This window comes from Elephantulus edwardii, unplaced genomic scaffold (genome assembly GCF_000299155.1).
Source record: "Elephantulus edwardii isolate Elephantulus edwardi_28Jun2011 unplaced genomic scaffold, EleEdw1.0 scaffold00090, whole genome shotgun sequence".
NCBI lineage: Eukaryota > Metazoa > Chordata > Mammalia > Macroscelidea > Macroscelididae > Elephantulus > Elephantulus edwardii.
Window position 1 is genome coordinate 631,135 of NW_006399840.1, and position 22,717 is coordinate 653,851.

The following is a 22,717-nucleotide window of genomic DNA, read 5'->3' on the forward strand; positions in this document are numbered from 1 at the left end:
TGCCTTGGATTTGGTTTAATTTTCCTCAGCTTCAGCTTGAATTTGCATATGAGTAGTTGGTGGTCTGTTTCACAATTAGCTCCTGGCCTAGTTTTCTCAGCTGATACTGAGCTTCTCCAGCGGTTCTTTCCACAGATGTAATCGATCTGATTTCTCTAAATAAATATGAATATTTCTTTTTTTTTTCTCTTTTCTTCTCCCTGCCTCTTTTTCAACATTCCCTCCGTAAGGACTATCTACTTAGGTTTGTATCCAAAGACAAAATCTGTAGGTGAAAGGAGTTAGCCTTTGTTACAGGCTGGTTCATTTCAGGGTCGAAAATATGGAATGCTTCACGAATTTGCGTGTCATCCTTGTGCAGGGGCCATGCTAATCTGCTCTGTATCGTTCCAATTTTAGTATATGTGCTGCCGAAGCGAGCACGAGTATTTCTTAAAACTTAGCTTGTTTATTTTTAAAAAGGCATAAAACAATCTTGGGGAGTTCTGGTGGTCTAGTGACAAGAATCTGTGCTGCAATCCCAAAGGTACGTGGTTCAAGGACATCAGCTTCTCCACGGGAGGATGGGCAATCTCCTCCCTTGTGATTAGCTGCCTCTGAAAACCTGCTGGAAGGTCAGGTATGTGTTGGTACCGACTTTACGGTACACAACAACAAGTCGTAAGAGGTAAGAACAGATAAAATTGAAAGGGAAACTATGCCCAAAATCTTTCAATTCAATGTTGTTGTTGTGTGCCGTTGAGTCGTTTGCGACTCATAGCGACCCTATGTACAACAGCCCTAAACCCTGTTCTATCCTGTGCCAATCGCTTTGCCTCTGACACACTCATTCCAATTACCCCAGTCACTGAATCAATCCACCTCATAGAGGGTCTTCCCCTCCTGTGCTGTCCCTCCACCCTCCCAAGCATGATATTTCTACAAAGGCAGTAGATATAATCAATCATCAGCCTAGAACATCATTATTCTGTGGCAGGAATGGGCATACTTTCTAGAAAGGGGCAGGTATAAAATATTTTCACACTTAAAGGCTATTCAGCCTACATCAAGAACTGAACTCTGCTGTTAGTAGAAAAAAGCAGCCTGGAACAATATGTGAGTAAAATAGGTTTGGTTAGATTTACTCCTGCCAGTTCTAAAGAAAGGCCAGTGGAGCTAAATCTTTTGGGGTAAACTGCAGATCATGGGACTAACGTAGTTGAGCAGACAACTAGGGGTCTAGTGAAGAACTCCCACTACAAATGCTCAGTTTTATAATGGTATCAACATTACCTTCTAAGATCCACTATCTGTCTAATAGTATTTACTATTCAAAAGAAAAAAGTAAAAAAAAAAAATAAATAGAACATAGTAAACTCTGATAGGAGACTTCTGCTTTAAGTCAGAAGGGGTGAAGTTTTCAGGGGTGAAACAGATTTGTCTTAAAATAATAGAGTTTTTAGAGTTTAGCTTTCTTACTTCAACAAATTTCCAGAATAATAATCATAATTGTTGTTGTTGTTGTTGTTAAGTGCCCTGGAGTCAACTATGACTCATAGCAACCCTCTGAAAATAGATCTGAAGCATGTCTTATCTTCAAGGTCTCTGACATGCTCCAGTCCGTTGTTCTAGTCACTCCCACTCATCTATCCTGTCCAGAGTCTTCCTCTCTTTCTCTGATCCTCCACCTTTTCCAGCATGATTTCTTTTTCCAGGGATTGGATCCTCCTGACAAAATACCTCCAGAATGTGAGACAAAGTTGCACAATCTTTATCTCCAAGGATGACCCTAGTTCCACTTCCTTTTGATAGTCCATGAAATTTTCAGTACTCCTTTTCCAATACCACAATTCAAAGACATTGGTTCTTCTTCTGTCATCTTTATTCACTGTCCAGCTTTCAGAAGCAAAGGGTGCAAATGAAAAATATCATGGCTTGGTCTTTAAAATAACATCCTTACTCGTTAGTATTTAAAAGTTTTGGCAGCAGATTTTCCCAGTGCAACATGTCTTTTGACTGCTGTTATTATTCTAAGTGTTGATTGTGGATCCAAGTGAAATTAAATCGTTGATAACGCCAATCTTTTCTCCACCTTTTTCATGATTGCTGCTGTAGTTGCGTGCCATCAAGTTGACTATAATTCATAATGACTCTATGAACAATGGCGCTGAACCATCCTGAGCCAACCTCATCATCTCTGGTTAGCTACGTTAAAAATTATTTTAGAGGTTGTAATAAATATCTTTACTATCATCACTCTCAGATCTTGTCAAGAAAAAAAAGAGAAACTAAATTTAGTCAATACTCTATTGTAGTACATCATTCTTTCTTTGGACTTTATAATATATAGCAAAAGCTAAAATGAAATGCACACACTTAAAATGTTGATAGTTCTCAATGATTTGTATCATAGGTCATTGCTAACTGTAATATTACATACAATTTCAGCAAAAAAAAAAAAGACATCGTTTTTTTGACATTTTGTCATTGGGGTATGTATTTGTTTCAGAAAATACATGATTCTGGTAATTAAAAAGTAACAGTTTATAGATATAAATTTTACCGTCTCCCATAATATGATGCTGCTGAAAAGCCACACAAAACAAAATAACTCCTCTTCCCGGGGCAGTGTTTGATACCCATTCCGCTCCCGTCTGGTCCTCCCCATTACCTTGCTTCTTCACTTGCTCCAGAAGAAGGTCTTTCATTGCTGGCTCTTCTGCAAGGTCAGAAGGGACTTCACCTTCACTATTCACAACACCAACACTGGCCCCATGGTTAATGAAATATCTGTACGGAAAAGACCCAGGATCAATATCATCTATTACTCTCATATCAATTTGTGTTCAAGGTTCTGGTGTCTAATGCAAAGAAAAGCTACTATTTGGGGATTTTAAATATGAAAGACTTCAAATAAAGTGTTCTATTCTAAATTTTCTAGTGCATTAGCCTTCAAATATTAGGATTTCTAATTCTTTTTTTGTTTCCTGACAAGACTTGTTGCAACAAATGGGATTTCTAACACATTCATATTACTAACCTCTACTTTCTCATCCCCAGTAGAGACTTTCTAAGTACCTTAATGCACTGAGTATTCATCCATCATTGCCAAGGCCCAAACACAGTTTCCCAAAAGGACTTATTTGCACTTATAATACTAGGAATAAAAAGAATCACCAGAAGCTATGAAAAGAAGCAATTCTTATCAAGGCTTTTTCAAAGCCACATTGAGGGTTATTAAGCAGCTCTGTAGGTATGCAAATAGGATGGGGGAAAAGCATTTATTAAAATTCTCATGAATCCATTTAAATGACATCTTCACAAAACTTTCCACGAGTCACCTACATGAAATATTCTATACTCTAAGAGGAAACTAAATTATTAAAGAAGAAACATTGTAGTGCTAATTAGACTCTAAATTCAAATACAATAACTTGAACCAGAGGGAAAATTTCTGATAGTTTCGATATCTTTATAAGGGCCCTTTTTTATTTTAAATGTACTTCTACATAAAACTACAGCATAAAACAACTCTATAAATCATGTAATGTGAGCATTATCCCCACATTAAGAAATTGAGACTTAACCATGTAATTTCCATGAAATCATACAGCTAGTCGGCAAATGGCAGAAGTAATAACTCCAATCTTCTGACTTCAAGTCTAGTTCATCTTTTCACTCGAACAAGCTACACTTGGCCAATGAGAGCTGCAATAATGCTAAGAGCTCTATCAAGCAACCAGAAGTCTTTGAAGGGAAAACAACAAACTATTCAAATTAGACTTCAATCCATTTAGCAACTCAACAAAAAAATTATTGGGCAATAGTTTATGTTGTTGTAAGGTTAGATTGCCACAGGGCACAGCCTAGTGACCAGAAACCAACAGTAAAGGCGCATGCGCGTGTGTGGTGTGTGTGTGTGTGTGTGTGTGTGTGTGTGTGTGAAGATAATACATAGCTACTGTATACAAGGACTTGCAAAAGAAAAAAAAATCATTAAGAATGGTATTAAGATCCTATTTTGCTTTCTCAGTACCTAGTACCTAGTAAAGCATGGTTTCAATAACGTTTGCTGAGCTATCACATTCACTCATTGGTTGCTGTCAAGTTGGAAGTCATTCACAGCTGATCCTCTAGGGGGTTTTCGGAGGCTGTCAATCACACAAGAAGAGACAGATCATCTTCTACCACAGAGCAGCTCATGGATTCAAACCACCTACTTTAAGCTTGGCAGCCCAACTCACTGTCTGTTAAGCCACCAGTATGAGAACTTAAAAATTAAAGGCACTAGTTATGAAAGTTGTTGTTATTATAAATCATCTAGTCAGCTATGACTCATAGCAACCCTGCTCTATCCTGAGCCACTGTCTCTGACACGCCTACTCTCATTATCGTAGGTAATCCTTTGTCACCCCATCTCATCCACGGTCTTCCTCTCCTGCACTAACCCTCGACCCTTCCAAGCATGATATCCTTCTCCAAAGACTGGTCCCTCCTGGCTACATGCTCAAAGTATGCAAGACAGAGTCTCAAAATCCTTGTCTCCAAGAAGCAGCTTGGTTTCATCCTCCCCAGGCCAGACCTATTATGTATATAAAAAAAAAAGTCCAAAAATAAAGCCTTAACTCAGACAGTAGAATCCTCTACCTTTCCAAGAATAATCTCTTTCTGGAAGGACTGGTCTTTCCCGGCCACATGCCCAAAGTATGAGACAAAGTTTCAAAATCCTAGCCTCCAAGGAGAAACATGATTTCACCCTCTCCAAGACAGACCTATTTGTTTTCTTGATTATGTTCAAGATTCTTCTCCAGCACCACAACTAAAGGCATCGATTCTTCTTCTGTCATCCTTAGTCACTATCCAGCTCTCTGATGCACAGCAAGTAACTGTGAAGACTATGGCCTGGATCAGGCACAAATAACTAATTAAAAAAAAATCTGTCACTGTTAGCTATATATCTGTGCAGAATGGAATAATATACTGTCAGTCTACATTAGCTCCATAATAAGTTGAAGGTTAGACAGTTATGATTAACAAGGTTTCTTCCCCTTCCAGACAGTTTTCATTGGCTGATTTGGGACAACTCAAAATATTTCTCAGATAGAATTGCACAATATACTTTAATCAAATATAACCATCTATAGGGCACTCTCAAGAGGTCTGGTGGCCTAGTGGCAAGATGTTACGCTCCCTGAAGGCACACAGTTCGTGGCCACCAGCTGCTCCACAGGAGAAGGATGGGCAATCTCCTCCCGTGAGATTAACTGCCTCTGAAAACCCACTGGAGGGTCAGCTACAGATAAGTTCTGACTCTACAGTATACAACAACAACAACAAAAACAACAGTGTGGGCTCTGGTGGCATAGTACCGGGGGAGTTTTGTTGCTATCTTAAAGGCCAGAAGCTCAGGTGTAGAAGGGTGAGCAATTTTGTCCTGTGTTGTTTACAGCCTTAGAAATGCTCTGGGAGGTCAGCTGTAAGTTGGTTCCAATTCAATCAGAATGATGATGTTGTTGTTATTATCAGGTGTCACTAAGTCGAGTACACCCATATTGACCCTATGAACAACATAACCTGAACTCTCTAGTATCCTGTGCCATTCTCACAATTTCTGATATACTCGAGCATTTTGCTGCAATCATCATGTCAATCCATCTGGTCTTTTGCCAACCCTCCACCTGTCCAAGCTTGATGTCCCTCTCCAAGGAACAGCCTGTCCTAGCTACGTGCCCATAATATATCAAACGAAGTTTTGCCATCCAGTCCTCTGGCTGCACCTTCTCCAAGACATATCTGTTTGTTCTTTTGTAAGTCCGTGGAATATTCAGTACTCTTCTCCAAAACCAGAGCCCAAAGGCATCAGAGTTCTTTCATTATCATTTTCCACTGTCCAGCTCTCATCACAAGCACAGCAAGTGATTGAAGACCATGGGCTAAATCAGGCACTCCTTAGTCCTCAGACTGACACCACTGCTCCTCAATTATTTGGAGGGGTCCCTGACTGTAGACTTTCCCAGTGCAGTATGTCTCCTGATCTCCTGATGGTTAGTACCAAGTATATTGATTGTGGATCCAAGTAAAGCAAAGTTATTGAAAATTTCATTCTTTTCTCCACCTTTTATGATGTTGCTTGTTGGTCTAGTGGTCAGAATTTTGTTATCTTGACTTTGAGATGCAATCTATATTGAAGGCAGGAGTCTTTGAACTTCTGTGGCAAGAGTTTCAAATCTTCCTCACTTTCAGCAGCAAGGTTGTATCATCTGCACAACAGAGGTTGTTGATGAGTCTTCCTCCAATCCTGATGTCACACTCTTCTTCATAGAGTCCAGCTTTTCAAATAATTTGTTCAGTATACAGATTAAATATATGTGAAGAAAGTATACAATTCTCACGAAAACATTTCTTAATTTTAAGCCATGTAGTGTTCCCTTCCTCTGTTCGCACAACAGCCTCTTGGTCTAGGTATAGATTTCTCATGAGTACAATTAAGTGTTTTGTAATTAACAGAAAAAAAGAGTAAATGAGCTAAACAGAAGAAGTAAAAGAGGTGAATGGAAGATTTCAAAGGGTAGTTCACAATAACAAAGCAAAGTATTAGAATGTTCAGTGAGCTGGAATTCGAAAATAAAAAAAGGCATAACTCAATTTCTCAACCTAAAACAAATGAAAAACAAATTTAAGCCTCAAGTTATAATACTTAGGAATGCTATCTGTGGGTAAATCTTGAACGATGCAGGAAGCATCTAAAGATGGAATGAACCAAAAAGAACTGGTTGACACTGAAATATTTCAGGAAGTACCGTATGTTCAAGAGCCAATGGTAATGAAGGAAGAAGTTCAAGCAGCCACCACAATGGGGTTTTCTTTTTTCATTTACAGGTCCCAAACAGACCACACTGTCATTGAGGTCTCCTCCACATCTCACGCTGTTTCCTCAAATGGAATGAAACACTCTCAGAGCTCCTTTTTCTTTGTAGAAATCTTCCGCATAGTTAATAGGCCCTTTAAAAGGCTTTTGACTTCATAAACCCTTAGATCCTACCAACTACACTTTTCAAGCAATGGGCTCGAGTAATGCTACCAATCCAAAGGCAAGAGATTCAAATCTACCAGCTGCTCTGTTGGAGAAAGGTGGGCAATCTCCTCCCATGCAATTTTCAGTCTCTGACAACCCACTGCAGAGTTAGTTAAGAGCTGGTTCCAACTCAGTAGTATGTAACAATAAAACATTAGATTCTTTAAGAATCAGAAAGATTATGAGTGAGTAAGTAGTTATTATAAATAAGACTATATTCCTAAAATACTTTTAGGAAAAAAAATACGTCAAAACTCCTTTAGTTTTATACTTTTTATCTTAATAAAAATAACTGGCAAAAAAAACCACAAACAACCTGTCCACTTATGAAGGAATACCTCTTTATGGTTATCAGATATGCAGAAATATCCACCGGTTGAATAAATAGGCCCCTTAGAAACAGAGTTTCCCTATATTTTCTAACTCATTCAAGATATAGGTCTTTTTGGTAATATTCTAGAGAAGTGAAAAAGAAAACTAATATATTCAAGAATTCAGAATAAATTAGCATCCTAATAAGCTACAGAAGACTAAATACTCCTGGGTCAATCTGTTGCTTCTAAATCAAACACTTTCTGGTAATAAAAATGTAAAACATCTATCTACCTAACTAGTATTACATGTCAACTCAAAATAAAATGGGGAAGAAGTAATACTCTAAACCATTCTCTTTTTATTTATTACGAAACAAAATTAAAATATGGTACAAAAAAGTGGTATAGAACAAGAAATTGAATGTGTCTGGATTCTTCCAGCAAAGTTGGCTTGCTTTTATTTATTCTCACATCTTAGAAGTTTCTAATATTTCTGGAAAGAAGAGCAAGTGCAAAGTTTAAGAGTTAAAAGATTAGGAAAAAATGATCCAAAAAATTTAGAAATTATCAAACAGTATCATTAATATCCACACAAACAATATCTTGAAGACTAAAATCAAATGGAGCAGTACATCAACATGGAACTGTCAAAAATTCAAATTGGATTCAGAAGAGGCTGTGAAATGACAGATAACTTTGCTGAAGTCAGACAGACCTTGGCTGAAAGTACAGACGATCAGGAAGACGGTTATTTGTGTTTTACTGATTAGGCAAAGGCATTCTGCCATGTGGATCATAACATAGTATGGCTAACACTGAGAAGAATGAGAATTGTAGAAGAATTAGTTGTGCTCATGCAGAACTAGTACACAGACCAAGAAGAGTCTTTCCACTAGCATAAAGGGATACTGCATGGTTTAAAATCAGGAAAGAGAGTATATCAGGGTGGTATCTTTTCATCACACCTTTTCAAGAAAACAAAATATGTATGAATGATTGAATAAAAATCCAATATGTTAGCAAACTTTCATTCAAATAAAAATTAATAATAAAAAATAATGTGGAATTATGATTGAAGGAAGACTCAGCAACAACTTGCACTATGTAGATGACATAACCTTGCATACACCAAAGATGACTTGAAGTTCTTACTGAAGAAGATCAAAGACTAAAGCCTTCAATATGGATTACATCGCAGCATCAAGAAAACAAAAATCTTCATGCAAGTCGAACAACAAACATCACGATAAATGGAGAAAAGATTGAAGCCGTCAAGATTTCATTTTACTTGAATCCACAACCAACACCTATGGTAGCAGCAGTCAAGAAATTAAAGGATGTGCCACTGGGCAAATCTGCTGCCAAGAACCTCTTTAAAGTAAGAGGAAGGATGTCAGTTCAAAGACTAAGGTGTGCCTGCCCCAGGCCATGGTACCATGGTATTTTCAATTATTCCACATGAATCTGAAAATTTTGCAATGAATAATAAGACTGAAAAAGTGTTGATATCTTTGGTTCGTAGCATTGGTGAAGAAAACTGAATATGCTATGGACTGCTGAAAGAACTAACAATTAGACCAAGTGGTTCTTGAAGGTGAGGAGAATGAAACCTTATCTCACATATGTAGGGCATGTTTTCAGGAGGCACCCGTCCTTGCAAAAAGGCGAGGGGTGGGGGGACATCATGTTTGGACAAGTAAGAGGGTCAGTGAAAGACAGGACTGTCAATTGTCATCTCTATGAGACGGACTGACAGAATGGCTGCCACAGTCAGCGTGAGTATGATGGGGAGCATGAGGATATGGCAAGATAGATTCCAATCTGTTATTCAAGAAGTGGCTACCGAGTTATAGCTGACTAGCGGTATCAACAACTACAGTAACAATATGCATAAGGAAGAGAAGGCCAACCCTAACTCCACCCTACTGCTGAAAAGGATTCTGGTCTATGTTATAATTCAGACTTATACATGTCTAATTAGGTTTGTTTTCTGGTTCTGGTGAGGACTGGGGTGTTTACTCACCATTCAGTGTGAGTTGTTTTTAGGTGGCCTCCTACTGTTTTTGGTCAAACAGTGTTCTAAGTGGTGTAGCACTGGTCTGTGCATTGCTGTTCAGAGGTAACTCGTGGTTGCTGTGTGATACTGAACACTGTGACACTGATGTGTCAAATGCGATAATGGTTCCCCATGGTGGACAGTGTTTGGTGGAACTCCCCAATTAAATCAAGCTTGGAAGCAGGAGTGGCATCCACTTCCGAAACAGCTTGCCTCTGGAGACTCTATGAACTTGGAGAAACGACAAAAGTTACACAACTGTTCAGGTTTTTCGCTCATAGGCACGCTATGAGTCACCTATGACTCAACGGCCCTTAACAACAACAACAATTAGCATTAATGTGTATGAGGAAATAGTAGCTCTCAAAGTAATCTTTATTTAGGTAAAATATTGTTAAGTTTTTAACTCATTTCCAGAGGAACTATGTTCACCTATAAAGAATTCAAGAAACCAGGAAGTATTTACAATCTTTCTCTGTACTCAGCTTCTCAAAAGGAAACAAAAAAGGAACACTGTGGAGAATGCCAACACAAGTGATCCTAATTCCAAGCATGAGCATTGCTGGTTATCCTTCAGTGTAAAAAATGTGAAGTCTTTGCCTGTAATGAGATCAAAACTCACAAACACACAACCTGAACAAATGACCACAAGTCTATCGTAAAGGGATAATATGCTCTAGAAACGTTTCTTAGACACATTCCTTTCAGTAAAAAAAGAGTGGGAGAAAGTTACCTTATCAGACGCTAACATTAATAATGCTGAGGATCAAAACTTTTAAGACTGAAATGAGAAGAGGTCAGCTTCAGAGATGAAGGGGTGACTGATTCTTACTTAAATTAGAGCTGAGTAAGGAACCAAGGGGGAAGAAAACGGCCCTGTTCCTTTCTGTTAGCTTTGGGGCCTATCCAGTCATCTGCTTTTTAGAACAAGGAGCCCAGTCAAACGCCAGTCCTGCTTCCTAAGGTTTCTCTGCCTGTGACTCTCCCTTTGTTTAATTGCTCCCACGAGCATCCCTGGCTCCACAGTAAACCCAGGGCACAGGCTCTCCCCTAGAAAATCTGGGCAAATTAGATACAGACAGTGAAAAGTCACTCACAGGCCTCTTCAGAGATGCCAAAATAAGTCTCCCAGCTGTTGCCTGAGTAAGAAAAATGCCATGGAGTTCTCATAATATTATAGGAAAGGGTCTTAAAACTAGTAATCTGATTTTCAATAAATCATCAAATACCAAAATTTCTAAATTTACCCTTTTCTGGAACACATTCAAGTGTCTCATTTTAAAGACATCTTCAACTGACAGGGTTTTTTTCTATTTAAAAATAGTCTTCTTCAAGGTAATGGCAGGCATAGTTCAATGGTGATTGGGAGTGACTGTATGAAACCCAATGTGAATGAAGAATATAGTGTGAAACATAATTTATATGAACTTTGTAAGCAAACCAATGTTGCTGTTGTCACCTACAACTCATTGGGACCCTACGTACAACAGCTCTAAAACATGCCCTGTCCTGAGCCAGTCTCACTGACATACCTATCCCCAATGTCCCAGTTACTGTATTAATCCATCTCATCTGGGATCTTCCTCTCCTGCTCTGTCCCTCTACCTTTCTGAGCATGATGTTCTTCTCTAAGCTCCCAGTTTAAGACAGGTTTGGAAGCAGGAGTGACATTCACTCCCTAAACAATATGGCTCTAGAAACTCTATGAACTTTGAGAAATGATGATAGAAAGGCTTCAGGTCTTTAGTTCATAGGGTCACTATGAGTTGTGCTCGATCTAATGGCAATCAACAACAACAAGATAGACTTAGGGAGCACTAATGGCTAGAAGCTGTGCTACAATACTAAAGGCATGCAGTTCAAATCCACCAGCTGCTCCACAGGAGAAGGGTGGGAAAAATCCTCCTGTATGACTACTGCTTCTGAAAACCTGCTGGAAGGTCAGCTATGTGTTGGTTCTGACTTGATGGTAAACAACAACAAAAACAACAGTATGTTCAAGGCTCTTCCTAAGCACCACAATTCAAAGGCATCAATTCTTCTTCTGTCATCCTTAGTCATTTTCCAGCTCTCTGAGGCATAGCAAGTAATTGAAAAGACCATGATCTGAGTCTCTAAACTGACACTGTTGCTTCTGGAGAAGTCCCTGACAAGAGATTTTCCTAGTGCAATTTGTCTTTAGATTTCCTGACTGCTGGTGACAAGTGTGCAGACTGTGGAGCCAAGCAAGCTGTAATTGTTAACAACTTCAATATCTTCTCCATCTATCATGATGCTGCCAATTGGCCCAGTGGTGAGAATCATTTTGATGTTGAGCTTCAATCCATGTTGAAGACTGTAGTCCTTGACCTTCTGCAGCAAGTGCTTCGGGTCCTCCTCAGTTTCAGCAAACAAGGTTGTGTCATCTGCATAATGAAGGTTCTTGATGAGTCTTCTTCCAATCCCAATGCCACATTCCTCTTCATAAAGCCCAGCTTCCCGAATGATCTATTCTGCTAACAGATTGAAAAGGTATGGAAACAGAATACATCCCTGCTGCATTCCTTTCCCGATTTTGAACAATGCAATGTTTCCTTGCTCTGTTCTGAGGACTGTTTCCTGGTCTAAGTATCACATAAGCACAATCAAGTGTTCTCAGATTCCTATTCTCCTCAAGGTTAGCCACAATTGGTTATGATCCACACAGTCAAATGTCTTTGCAGAGTCAATGAAATGCAAACCAATAAAATTTTTTTTTAGAAAATGAGTTTTCTTAATCATTTCTTCATTCAAAAGACTTTAATGTCTCTCCTATTCCAGGTATTAAGTGATGAAGACTCTTTTTGACTAAAGCAGGAACAACTAGCCAACCTGATGTCATGGAAGATAGACATTTACTAAACATCTCCATGTGATTAATGTGCAAAACATATGTTAAACCCAGCTTTTTCTCTGTTCAAGTTCTTTAAGTCACTCATTCTCCTAATATTAACTAGATGAATTCTATAGTCAATGTGGCAGATGTTCATTCTGTCTTCATTTGCATTAAGTACTGACTGCTTTTAAATAATAAAACCTCTTTATAAAGAAGTCCAAGGAAAAATCTCCAGTCCTATTCACACACATGCCTAATGACAGCTGCTTATAAAGTCAACCAAGAAAAGATGACAGAGGCCACATCTGGATAACTAAACAAATACTGGAATAAATTAGCAAACAACTAAAAAAACTGTTATGTTATGATGTTATGGTTTGAACTGTTTCCCCACCACCGAAGACATGTATATAATGATATAACATGGAAGCTATGTAATGATCCCCACTATCTGATAAACCAAGTAGTTATCTGAGTATGAAGAGTGGAATGCAACATTCCTTAATCCCCACATCTCTCTAATCAGATGTAAAAGAAACTCACCTAGGATGAGGTCTCTGAATGTCTTTTAAAGGAGAAAGAAAGGAACTGAGATGGGAGGATACTTACTAAAACCAAAAATAACGACAGGACTGGAGTTCTTCATTTTAGACCCCTTTGAGACAAAGTTCCTTGACAGAGGAGAAGGCTAAGACATATAAAGGTCTTTGGGGAATGCTAGGCCTGCACACAAGCTAAAGGAGGCTGAGACTTCCACCACTGAAAGGTCCAGACTCACCATGAAGCAACACTAGCTGAGTGTAATGTACACTTTGATGAAAGCGGGATGAGGCTCAAGTGGCATCAGTCCCAAAGAAAGAGAAGAGTAGGGTATTAATGCATTTTGCATTGGCTGGTTGGGATTATCACAGCAGTTTCAAGGGCCTGGGGTCATATTCCATTATTTCAGCACTCCCAGTTTTATCTCCTAGGGTGAATCATAAAACCATGGTTGGGGATAAAAATTAATCCAATTATTTACTATTTCCTGGAACACAGGGATGCATTCATGTAGGGTTAGAAAGTAAGCAAAATGGAATCCCTTTGGTTTTTCTCAACCTCTTAACAGCTGACAGGAAAAAACAGCGTTCAACCCTGAATTTAGGCTATTAACCGAAAGGCAAGTAGTTCGAGGCTACCAGATGCTCTGAGGGAGAAAGATGGGTTATCTCCTCTCATGAAATTTACAGCCTCTGAAAACCCAATGAAGGGTCAGCTATGAGTCAGATCTGACTGGAAGACAGTCAGTGAATGAGCTTCCTAAATCGTGAGAGGATAAACATGATTGTTAAGGTCAGGCACTTGTGGTATTTGTTATAACAGCACTAGATAACTAATGACATCAGGTGCTTAGAAGGATGAAACAAAAGGGATTCCATTTTGCTGACTTTCTGACCTTACTCAGTATTTCCCTTTGTTCTAGAAATAGTAAATAATCTAATTAAGCTTTACCCCTAAATGTAGTTTTATTACTCATTCCAGGAGATAAAACAAGGAATGCTGAAAAAAATGGGAAACCAGACCCTTAAAACTATTGAGACTACCCTCAACCAGTCATCACAGAATGGATAAACACTCTACGCTTCTCTCTGTTCAGGACTGACACCAAATGAGCTTCCGCTCAACTAAGCCTCAGTCTGCTTTCATCAAGGTGCTGATTCTAAATAAAGCATAGTTGCTATACACTCAGCTAGTGCTGCTTCTGGACTTCATAGTGAGTTTGGACCTTTCCGTGTGTAAAGCAGTACCAACTATTTCATAAATAAAAATAGCTCAAGTCCTGCTTGCGCAAGTTCAAAAGGTAGAGCTTAACTCTTTATAAAACTCAAATTATTAAAAGCATGTAAGACATGAAGGCTATTCCTTCAAATAATCCAGCCCGAGAGACTCACTTACTCTGCTATGTTGAGATAGCCACAGGAAGCTGCTGCGTGGAGGGGCGTCCAGCCCTCATTGTCTTGCTGGTTTACATTGGCTCTGTTCTCCACTAGAAACTTCACCATGTCCAAATTTTCATCAATGCAAGCCTGAAAAGAAAAGTTCATTCATTCATTAAATACGGATTTAGTGAGTTCTGCTACATGCCAAGTACCAAGTTCTTCTTGCTGAAGAAGATCAACTACTATAACCTTCAATATGGTATATACCTCAACATTAGGAAAACGAAACTTCTTATCATTGGCCCAGTAAAACAGCACCATGATAGAGAAAAGTTGAAGTTGCCAAGGATTTCATTTTATGTGAATCCACAATCAACACCCATGGCAGCAGCAGTCAAGGAATCAAAAGATCAGAAGATATGCACATTGGGCAAATATCTGTTGGAAGGATCTCATTAAAGTGCTAAAGATTCAGGATATCATTCTGGTGATTAAGGTGTGCCTGCCTCATAACACAGTGTTCACAACTGATCCATATGCACATGGAAGTTGGGTAAGAAATAAAGAAGACCAAAGAACTGATGCTTTTCAATTGGGGTTTGGATGTTCTGAATATACCAAGGACTGTCAAAGGAACAGACCACTCAAGTGACCTAGTGGGTAAGAAGTTTCACACCCAACTCAAAGACAGGAAATATGAATCCACCAGTTGCTCCATGTTTCTGGGCAATCTCTTCATCTGTGATTTACAATCTCTGAAAATCTGCCAGAGGGTCAACTATGAGGGGTAGTCCAAAGAACAAGCAAATTTTCCCTGGAGGAAATGCCACCAGGGTGCTCCTTAGAGGCAAGGATGGCAAAACATCATCTCACACACTTGAGCCTGCTGCCAGGAGGATCCAGCCCTTGCTATAAAGGCACAATATTTGGAAGAGTTGAGGGTTAGCAAAAGGGCAGCGCCTCAAGAAGATGGATTGGCATAGTGACAGTCGACAAAGGGCTTGAGCATAGCAGAGATCAGGATGGCATGAGACAGGCAAAGGTTTGATTTGTTATTGATAGGCTGGCTATGAGCTTGAGAGCATCGACTAATAACAACAAGGTCTCAGACACTTGTTAAAGGACCCTTCAATATAAAAATTCTCATGATATATTAACATCTACTTCTTGTACTGTGTTAATCATAAATTGATACAGTAACTACAACAACGGGCCTGACTATAACAATCAATGCACAGGTTATAGGGCAAGGTTCCAATATGTTCATAGCGCCATTATGTTACTGTTGTTATGTGCCATCGAGTAGCTTGTGACTCATATTGACCCTACGTAAAACAGCTCTGAACCCTGCTCTATCCTGTGCCAACCTTACTGTCTCTAACACACCTACCGCCATTACCCCAGTCACTGAATCAATCCATTTCATCGAGGGTCTTCCTCTCTTGTGCTGTCCCTCCAACCTCCCAAGCATGACATCCCTCTTCAAAGACTGGTCTCTCCTTGAAACATACCCAAATTATGTCAGATGAAGCTTCAGAATCCTTGCCTCCAAGGAGCAGCCTGGTCTTGCCCTCTCTATGACTAACCTTCTCTCCTAGTAGTCCATGATATATTTAATATTATTTTCCAGCACCACAGCTCAAAGGCATCAATTCTCTTTCTATCATTCATAGTCACTGTCCAACTCTCTGATGCATAGTAAGTCATTCCAAAGACTATGGTCTGAATCAGGTGCTCCTTAGTCTCCAGACTGACACTGATGCTCTTCAGTACTCTGGAGAAATCCCTGACAGCACACTTTCCCAATGCAATTAATCTTTTGAGTTCCTGGCTGCTGGTACCAAGAGTGTTGACTGTGAAGCCAAGAAAATTAAAATTATTGACAATCTCAATTTCTTCACCAGCCATCATGATGTTGCCAATTGGCCCAGAGGTGAGAATCTTTGTCTTCTTGATGTTGAGCTTCAATCTATATTTTTTTATGAGTCATAGTCAAATTGACAGAGTCTAACAATAAAAAAACTTCTTCAACACTGAGAAGGATCTAGAGTATGACTTCTAATTTTGTGATCTTATGAAAATCAATCAATGAGCTCATATATCATCTGTGAAGTGGGCCTAATATAAAGTGAATTTTGGTCTTAACATATTATTCATGAAAGTTATTTTAAAAGTGTTATAAGTGGGAATACCGCTTCAACATGATATTCAAGAAATGACATGTCAGAAAGTGTAAGCCTGTTTTCAAATTTTAAAAGAAAACAGTGAAAAGATATCAAATGTCATTTTCTCAGTCAGAAGTTGTAGTTTAAAACTCTAGGGTGGGTAAATAATCCTTGTTTTAGTGAGAAAGGGTAGAGTGATAATTTCCAACCAAAGAAATCTCACATGTTCCTGAATGGCTTATAACAATATGGCAAAATTTGCACATATGTATAATTAATTAATTCAGTGCCAGAAATGTGGAACCAACTAATAGCTGACCCTCCAGTGGGTTTTTAGAGGCTGTAAATCACTGCCCATCTTTCTCCCATGGAGCAGGTGGGGGACTGAACTGCCCGTCTTTGAGTTTGCAGCTCAATTCTTTATGTAGTAGGCTTCCAGAGCTCCCCTATGGATGGATAGTTAAGATACTTATCTGTCAATCTCTTCACAGCAATTAAGAAAAAGACTATCAATTTCTCAAATCCACAGCATCTTATTAGTCATTACATCTTTCCTATATAAAGTATTTCATAATTATATTTTTATTCAATTGCTCATATGCAATATACCTGCTAGCCTGCAATCCTATAGTCAAGTAATTACATAGTACCTCACTAGAAATGATTACTAAAGATTTCTAAGTGGCATGGGATAGGATGAAGTACTTTTTAAAAAGGAACTAATTCCAAGAGGAACAAAATGTGTTGGAAGTTGTGCTTATGTATATTCTCTGCCCATGTAATAATAGATTCCTATATAAAGACAGTCAGATGTGCTGTCTTAGCCTGCGTGGGCCAGGGCAGATAAGTCAACTGCTTCTTGTTTGACTGCAAAATTTGTTTGGCTCCAAAAGTACATTCTAAAAACTTAGCTCCAATGGCCACACACCACCACCAAGTGGACTTCAGGAAGCCAATATTTTCAAGATCATTCTTTGTCCTTTGAAGATGGCAGCCACCAAATTCCAGGGAGACTAAGATGAAGCCCAGCTAATCCAGGGATCAAACTAGCAGAGGACTTGTCTTTGTTCTTCTCTTTTTCATACTCTTGTTTCTTTTATCTCATTTATTCCACGACTCTTTCAATTCTCCATTTTATAATACTCTCCATCAATTGTACTGTGAGCATGTGGCCAATCCTAGGAAAAAAGAAAACATTCTGGGAAAAGCAGGGGGTCAGAGAAAGAGGGGAAGACTCTATGATTGATACAGTGGCTAACATTAGGCTCAAACATATTAGAAACGGTAAAGATGGTTCAGGATAGTGCAAGGTTAAGATCTACTGTTCATAAGGTTGTTAGCAGTTGTAGTCGACTCAATGGCATGTAACAAACAACATCAATCTTAAATCCTTAAGCCTGTAATTTTATGGGAATGAAACTGTGAAGATAAATGAGAGAAAAAAGGTTGCCTTACTCGATGGCACCTAACAACAACCACCCGCAATGGGGCGCTTTCATGGCATAGTATTGGGCAGTTGCCCTGCTAACAACCTAAAGGCAGAGTCTCTCTGGATGTTTAAATCCACCAGAGGCGCCATGGGAGGAAGAACGGGGAATGTTCCAGGGTGAGAGAGGCATTTCCTCCCCTGCAATTCCAACGGAAACCCAACGGAAGGTCAAGTCTGAGTCGGTTCCAACATGATGACAATGAGTTTTCAATAATCTTTAATAACCTAGGAGATAATCAGTATCCAAAGTATTACCTTTGGGAAAAGGAAGTAGGTCAACTGTTTCAAATTATTGCCCAAACACGGAGAGTCTAATGTCAGAACTACTCAGGCTTGCATATACCAGATCTGCCAATGCATATACAATCCCATGAGAAATATCCAATCAAAATTTTGGGATAATCACCTTCACACAGCGTGAGACTTAATGACTTCGCAGAGTTGTTTTTGTTTGGATTTCTGCACAAAGTAGTTTGCTTTTCTAGCTGAGAGCCTTTCTTCTCGCCAAAAGCCTACTGAAGCCGAGCGTACCGCACAAGCGCATGCGCAGTGGGGGCCTGCGAAGGCCCGGCTCGCATCCGGGTCGCCCCGAACGCGGAGCCCGCAGTCCAGGGCGGCTTCCTGGGCTAAGTGGCTGCAGCGCTCTGGGACCGCGACGTCCCACCTCGGAACCTCCCTTCTCTGCACCAGCTACTTCATGCCACACAAGCAGGCACCCGAACACGGCTGCCGTTTCCCACTTTCATGTGCCATAATGTGGGGCTCGGCAAGCACATGTCTCTCGATCAGATTTCGTTGGACTGAACGACAGTGTCCCTAAAAACCCCTGGACACGGCGGAACAGCGCAGCATCCTCCCAGCGAGGCATGCCCTCCTCTTACTGGCTTCGCCCCGTATTTTCTCACTCCTTGAGGCACCTGCATTCACAGGCATATGTGGTACCAGAGAGGGTTTGATGGGAATGGGAACCACACCATCTTTTGGCCTGGGGCACCTGCGGAACAACCTGCAGCGCTCCAGGACACCAGAGAGGGCCTTCTGAGGCTCTCTTTTGACCCGGACAGCGTGCACTGCTGCAGATAGGACACGAGTCACGATGGCAGGACCAACATGGAATCTCCACTCGGTCAGAAGATCCAGACGCCAGAGCTCATGCTGTGAGACAAAAGGGGTTCCACAAAGGCGAGGGGTTACGCAGAGGAGAGGGACCCTGTGGGCAAAGCAGTCCCATTCGCCGCAAATGGCCACTCCTCTCAGGCAAGGCTTAGACTCTCTCTAAGGGAAGTTCTGTAAACCAGCACTTATCCAATAACTTCACTGAGTTTCCTGAAGATTAAAGAAGTCGTCAGAATAGTGCCTGGCATATCTGGGGGTTACCCCAGGGAAAAACACAAATTATACTTACTCCTGACCCAGCACTGCTTTCTCCCACCTCTAATATCTATAGGAAGGCACTTTGGTTAAAAACGTTCAACTAGCAAGCCTGTGTGTAAATGTGACTTCAGAAACTAGGGTAATGCTCAGAAGCTTTATCAGCTTGATGATCAGCTTTGTCTCACATACTCTGGGCATGCTGCTGGCTATTCCTTGGAAAGGAGCATCATGCTTGGAAAGGTGGAGCGAAGTGGAAGGAAAGGAGAGCCCTCAACCAGGTGGGTTGCCCCTGTTTCAACAATGAACTCCAGTGTGTCAGAGATGATGAGGATGGCTATTCAACTTGACAGCACCCTACACCACCACAAAGCTCAGAATCCTAGAGGGGGAGGGAAATCCTAAATTTGGGGGTTCTGTGAACCAGGTAGGATATACACCATGGTTAAGATGGAAGAGACTCATTTTTGTAAGGGAAATCAATCCTCTGTGAGTGAGCTGTATGACATTAATTCTCCTGCAATATCCTGAAGGGGATTTAGGTTTTGTCTGTTAGGGGATTTTGTTGTTGTTGTTGTTGTTGTTGTTTTGGAGTGTTTGAGGTTTTTCCAACTTTATTCCTTTTGCTTCCAGAAAAAAAAGAATATGACTAAAGCCATGGAGATACATGGTCCTGGAAAACCTTCTCAAATGAATAACATCTAAATTTAGATGCCCTTCTGCCCACTCTATCTGCAGCTGTGCTGCTGACTCATTCGTGACTGAAACATGGTAGATGAACAGATCTGTCCACATGAAAAGCCAGTCTAGGTCCATGGACTCCAACCCCATGAGTATACAAAAAGTTGTACTGAACCTTCTAAGCAGATTATTCTTTCTCTTGATTAAGAAAGGAGACTAAATACATCCCTGATGTTACATATGACAATGGAGAAATTCCTCTTTACAGTTAAACCAAATTTCTTTTGCTATTGCTTATGCTCATTCTCTATTATTTTGCATTCTTGAGGACACACAGTATTAATGTGATGATCACATTCTAAATTCCTTAAGGAAAGATGAAATGTAATCATCGGTTCAGAAGAACTATTTAGTAGGAAGTTAGTTAAAGCTCCCTAAAGCCAGCATGTCGAATTTCTCTGGCAATAGTAAGCTTTCTCCAAGGGAACATACTTAAATTTACCAATAAAATGGAGAAAGAGCACTGTGATATTTTTACTGTACCTAATATTGCTCTCTCCATATCAAAAGCAAAAGTGCCAAAGTTAAATCTGAGAGTCCAGGCAAGGCCTTACAAAACAAAGCCTCCTTGATTCCCAAAATAGCCCGCAACTGTCAGCCACCAAGTGCTGGTTCCAAGAGCTGACCTTGCTGTTATGTCTTAGAATATTGCTAATACTTGTCCCTACAAAACCCGATCCAGGTGCCAGGGCAGAACTCATCATGTCGTGCTTGAAGTGAGGTGCTGTGCACCAGAATATTTATGTGGATTTTCCAGCCCACACTTGCCTTCATTTCAACAGGTCATGTTCATCAAAGTGCTGGGAGATGATGACACTTGTAATGTCCCTATCCCATACCTTTCACGATTTTGTCCTTTATTTTCCAAAAATTTATATCATTCAAGACTATGCTTTATGTTGGAAACCCTAAAATTCTTGGAAATAACAGTAAAGAATATAATTTATTTCATAAAATGTTATTTAGCCTAACACCAAATATTCTAACTACTAATATCAATTTCCCAAGTCACTGTCAATAAAGCCAGAATATGAAAGGACTGCTATCTTTGTCTACTGACACTTACAACAGCACCTAACATGTTGTTGTTGTTATGTGTCGTCAAGTTGCCTACAACTCATCTTGACCCTATGTAAATACCCCTGAAACCTGTACTATCTTATGCCAACTTTACTGTCTGTGACATACCTACCCTCATACCCCAGTCACGGAATCAATCCATTTCATTGATGGTCTCCCTCTCTCTGTCCCTCTTCTCTGTCCAAGCATGACGTCCCTCTCCAAGGACTGATTCCTTCTTGCAACATGTCTAAAATATGCCAGAAGGCAGAATCCTTGCCTACAAGGAGAAGCCTGGTCTCACTCTCTTCAGGATGAACCAGTTTGTTCTCCTAGTGGTCCATGGTATATTTAATACTCTTCTCCAACACCATAGCTCAAAGGCATCAACTCTCCTTCTATCCTCCTTAGTCATTGTCCAGATTTCTGATGGATAGCAAGTAATTGCAAAGACTATGGCCTAAATCAACAACCGCCTCCTCTCCCAGCTGCCTTTGGGCTTAAGGCCGCCTCCTGGCTCAAACCTTGGCCCAGCCTGGCTTGCCTCGCTCCCGGGGACAGAGCAAACCTGCACGTCAAACACATGCCCGGGAAAGCACTCGACTCCAAAAGCTTGCCACGATTCCTGCGCTCACACCACCATTCTCCTTTTGGCAAGGAGAACTTCCCAAGACCCTGGGAGGAGCCAACCAGCAACAACATGGCCGCCTCCTGGCCCAAACCCTGGCCCAGCCTGGCTTGCCTCACTCCCGGGGACAGAGCAAACCTGCACGTCACACACATGCCCGGGAAAGCACTCGACTGCAAAAGCTTGCCACGATTCCGGGAAGTTCTCCTTGCCAGGAGGATGGTGGCGTAAGCGCAGGAATCGTGGCAAGCTTTTGGAGTCGAGTGCTTTTCTGGGTATGTGTTTGATGTACAGGTTTGCTCTGTCCCCAGGAGCGAGGCAAGCCAGGCTGGGCCAGGGTTTGAGCCAGGAGGCGGCCTTAAGCCCAAAGAATTGTTTTCCTGTCAAACATTCTTCTAGGTGGTATAGTACTGGTCTGTGCGTTGCTGTACAGAAGTAACTCGTGGTTGCTGTGATGCTGAAGACTGTGACAGTGAAGTGCCAATCGTGGTAATGGGCACCCATGGTGGACAGTGTTGGCTGGAGCTTCCCGACTAAAACAAGCCTGGAAGCAAGAGCAGCATCCACTTCCGAAATGGCCTGCCTCCGGAAACTCTATGTACGAACAGTGCCCAGGCTGTTCGTTCATAGGGTCGCTATGAGTCGTCTACGACTCGACGGCACCAAACAACAACAACATGGCCTAAATCAGGCACACCTTAAGTCTCCAGACTGACCTTGTTGAACAGATGAATGCCAACATGCACCCAAAATCACATTTCCTGTACTTTCAATTAATTCTTGGTCGTCTGTTTTTGTTGTTATTATGTACCATCGAGGTAGAACTGACCCATAGTTAAACCTCCAGCAGGTTTTCAGAAGCTGTTAGTTGAACAGGAGGAAATGGCCCATCCTTCTCTGAAGGAGCAGCTCATGGATTTGAACCTCATGCATTTAGGATTGCAGCACTGCTTCTTACCTCTAGGGCAAAACCTCTCCATACTCAGAGGCAGGAAATGGTAACCTCAAAACAAGGAAGAAAGAAAGAAACAGCAGAAATGCAGTGTGTCCTTTTGAGCAAGGGATTC

The 22,717-nt window shown here is 40.6% G+C and overlaps 1 protein-coding gene across 1 annotated transcript in view; it reads right to left on the minus strand.

Annotated features, from left to right (window-relative positions):
* The window catches only part of PPP1R12B (protein phosphatase 1, regulatory subunit 12B), a 143,891-nt gene that overhangs the window by 42,132 nt on the left and 79,042 nt on the right, over positions 1–22,717 (minus strand). Inside the window, exons 2-3 of the mRNA XM_006890533.1 lie at positions 14,214–14,344; positions 2,651–2,769 (exon numbers count right to left, since the gene is read on the minus strand). Coding sequence (XP_006890595.1) covers positions 2,651–2,769; positions 14,214–14,344 — 250 coding nt within the window. The remainder of the gene's footprint in view (positions 1–2,650; positions 2,770–14,213; positions 14,345–22,717) is intronic.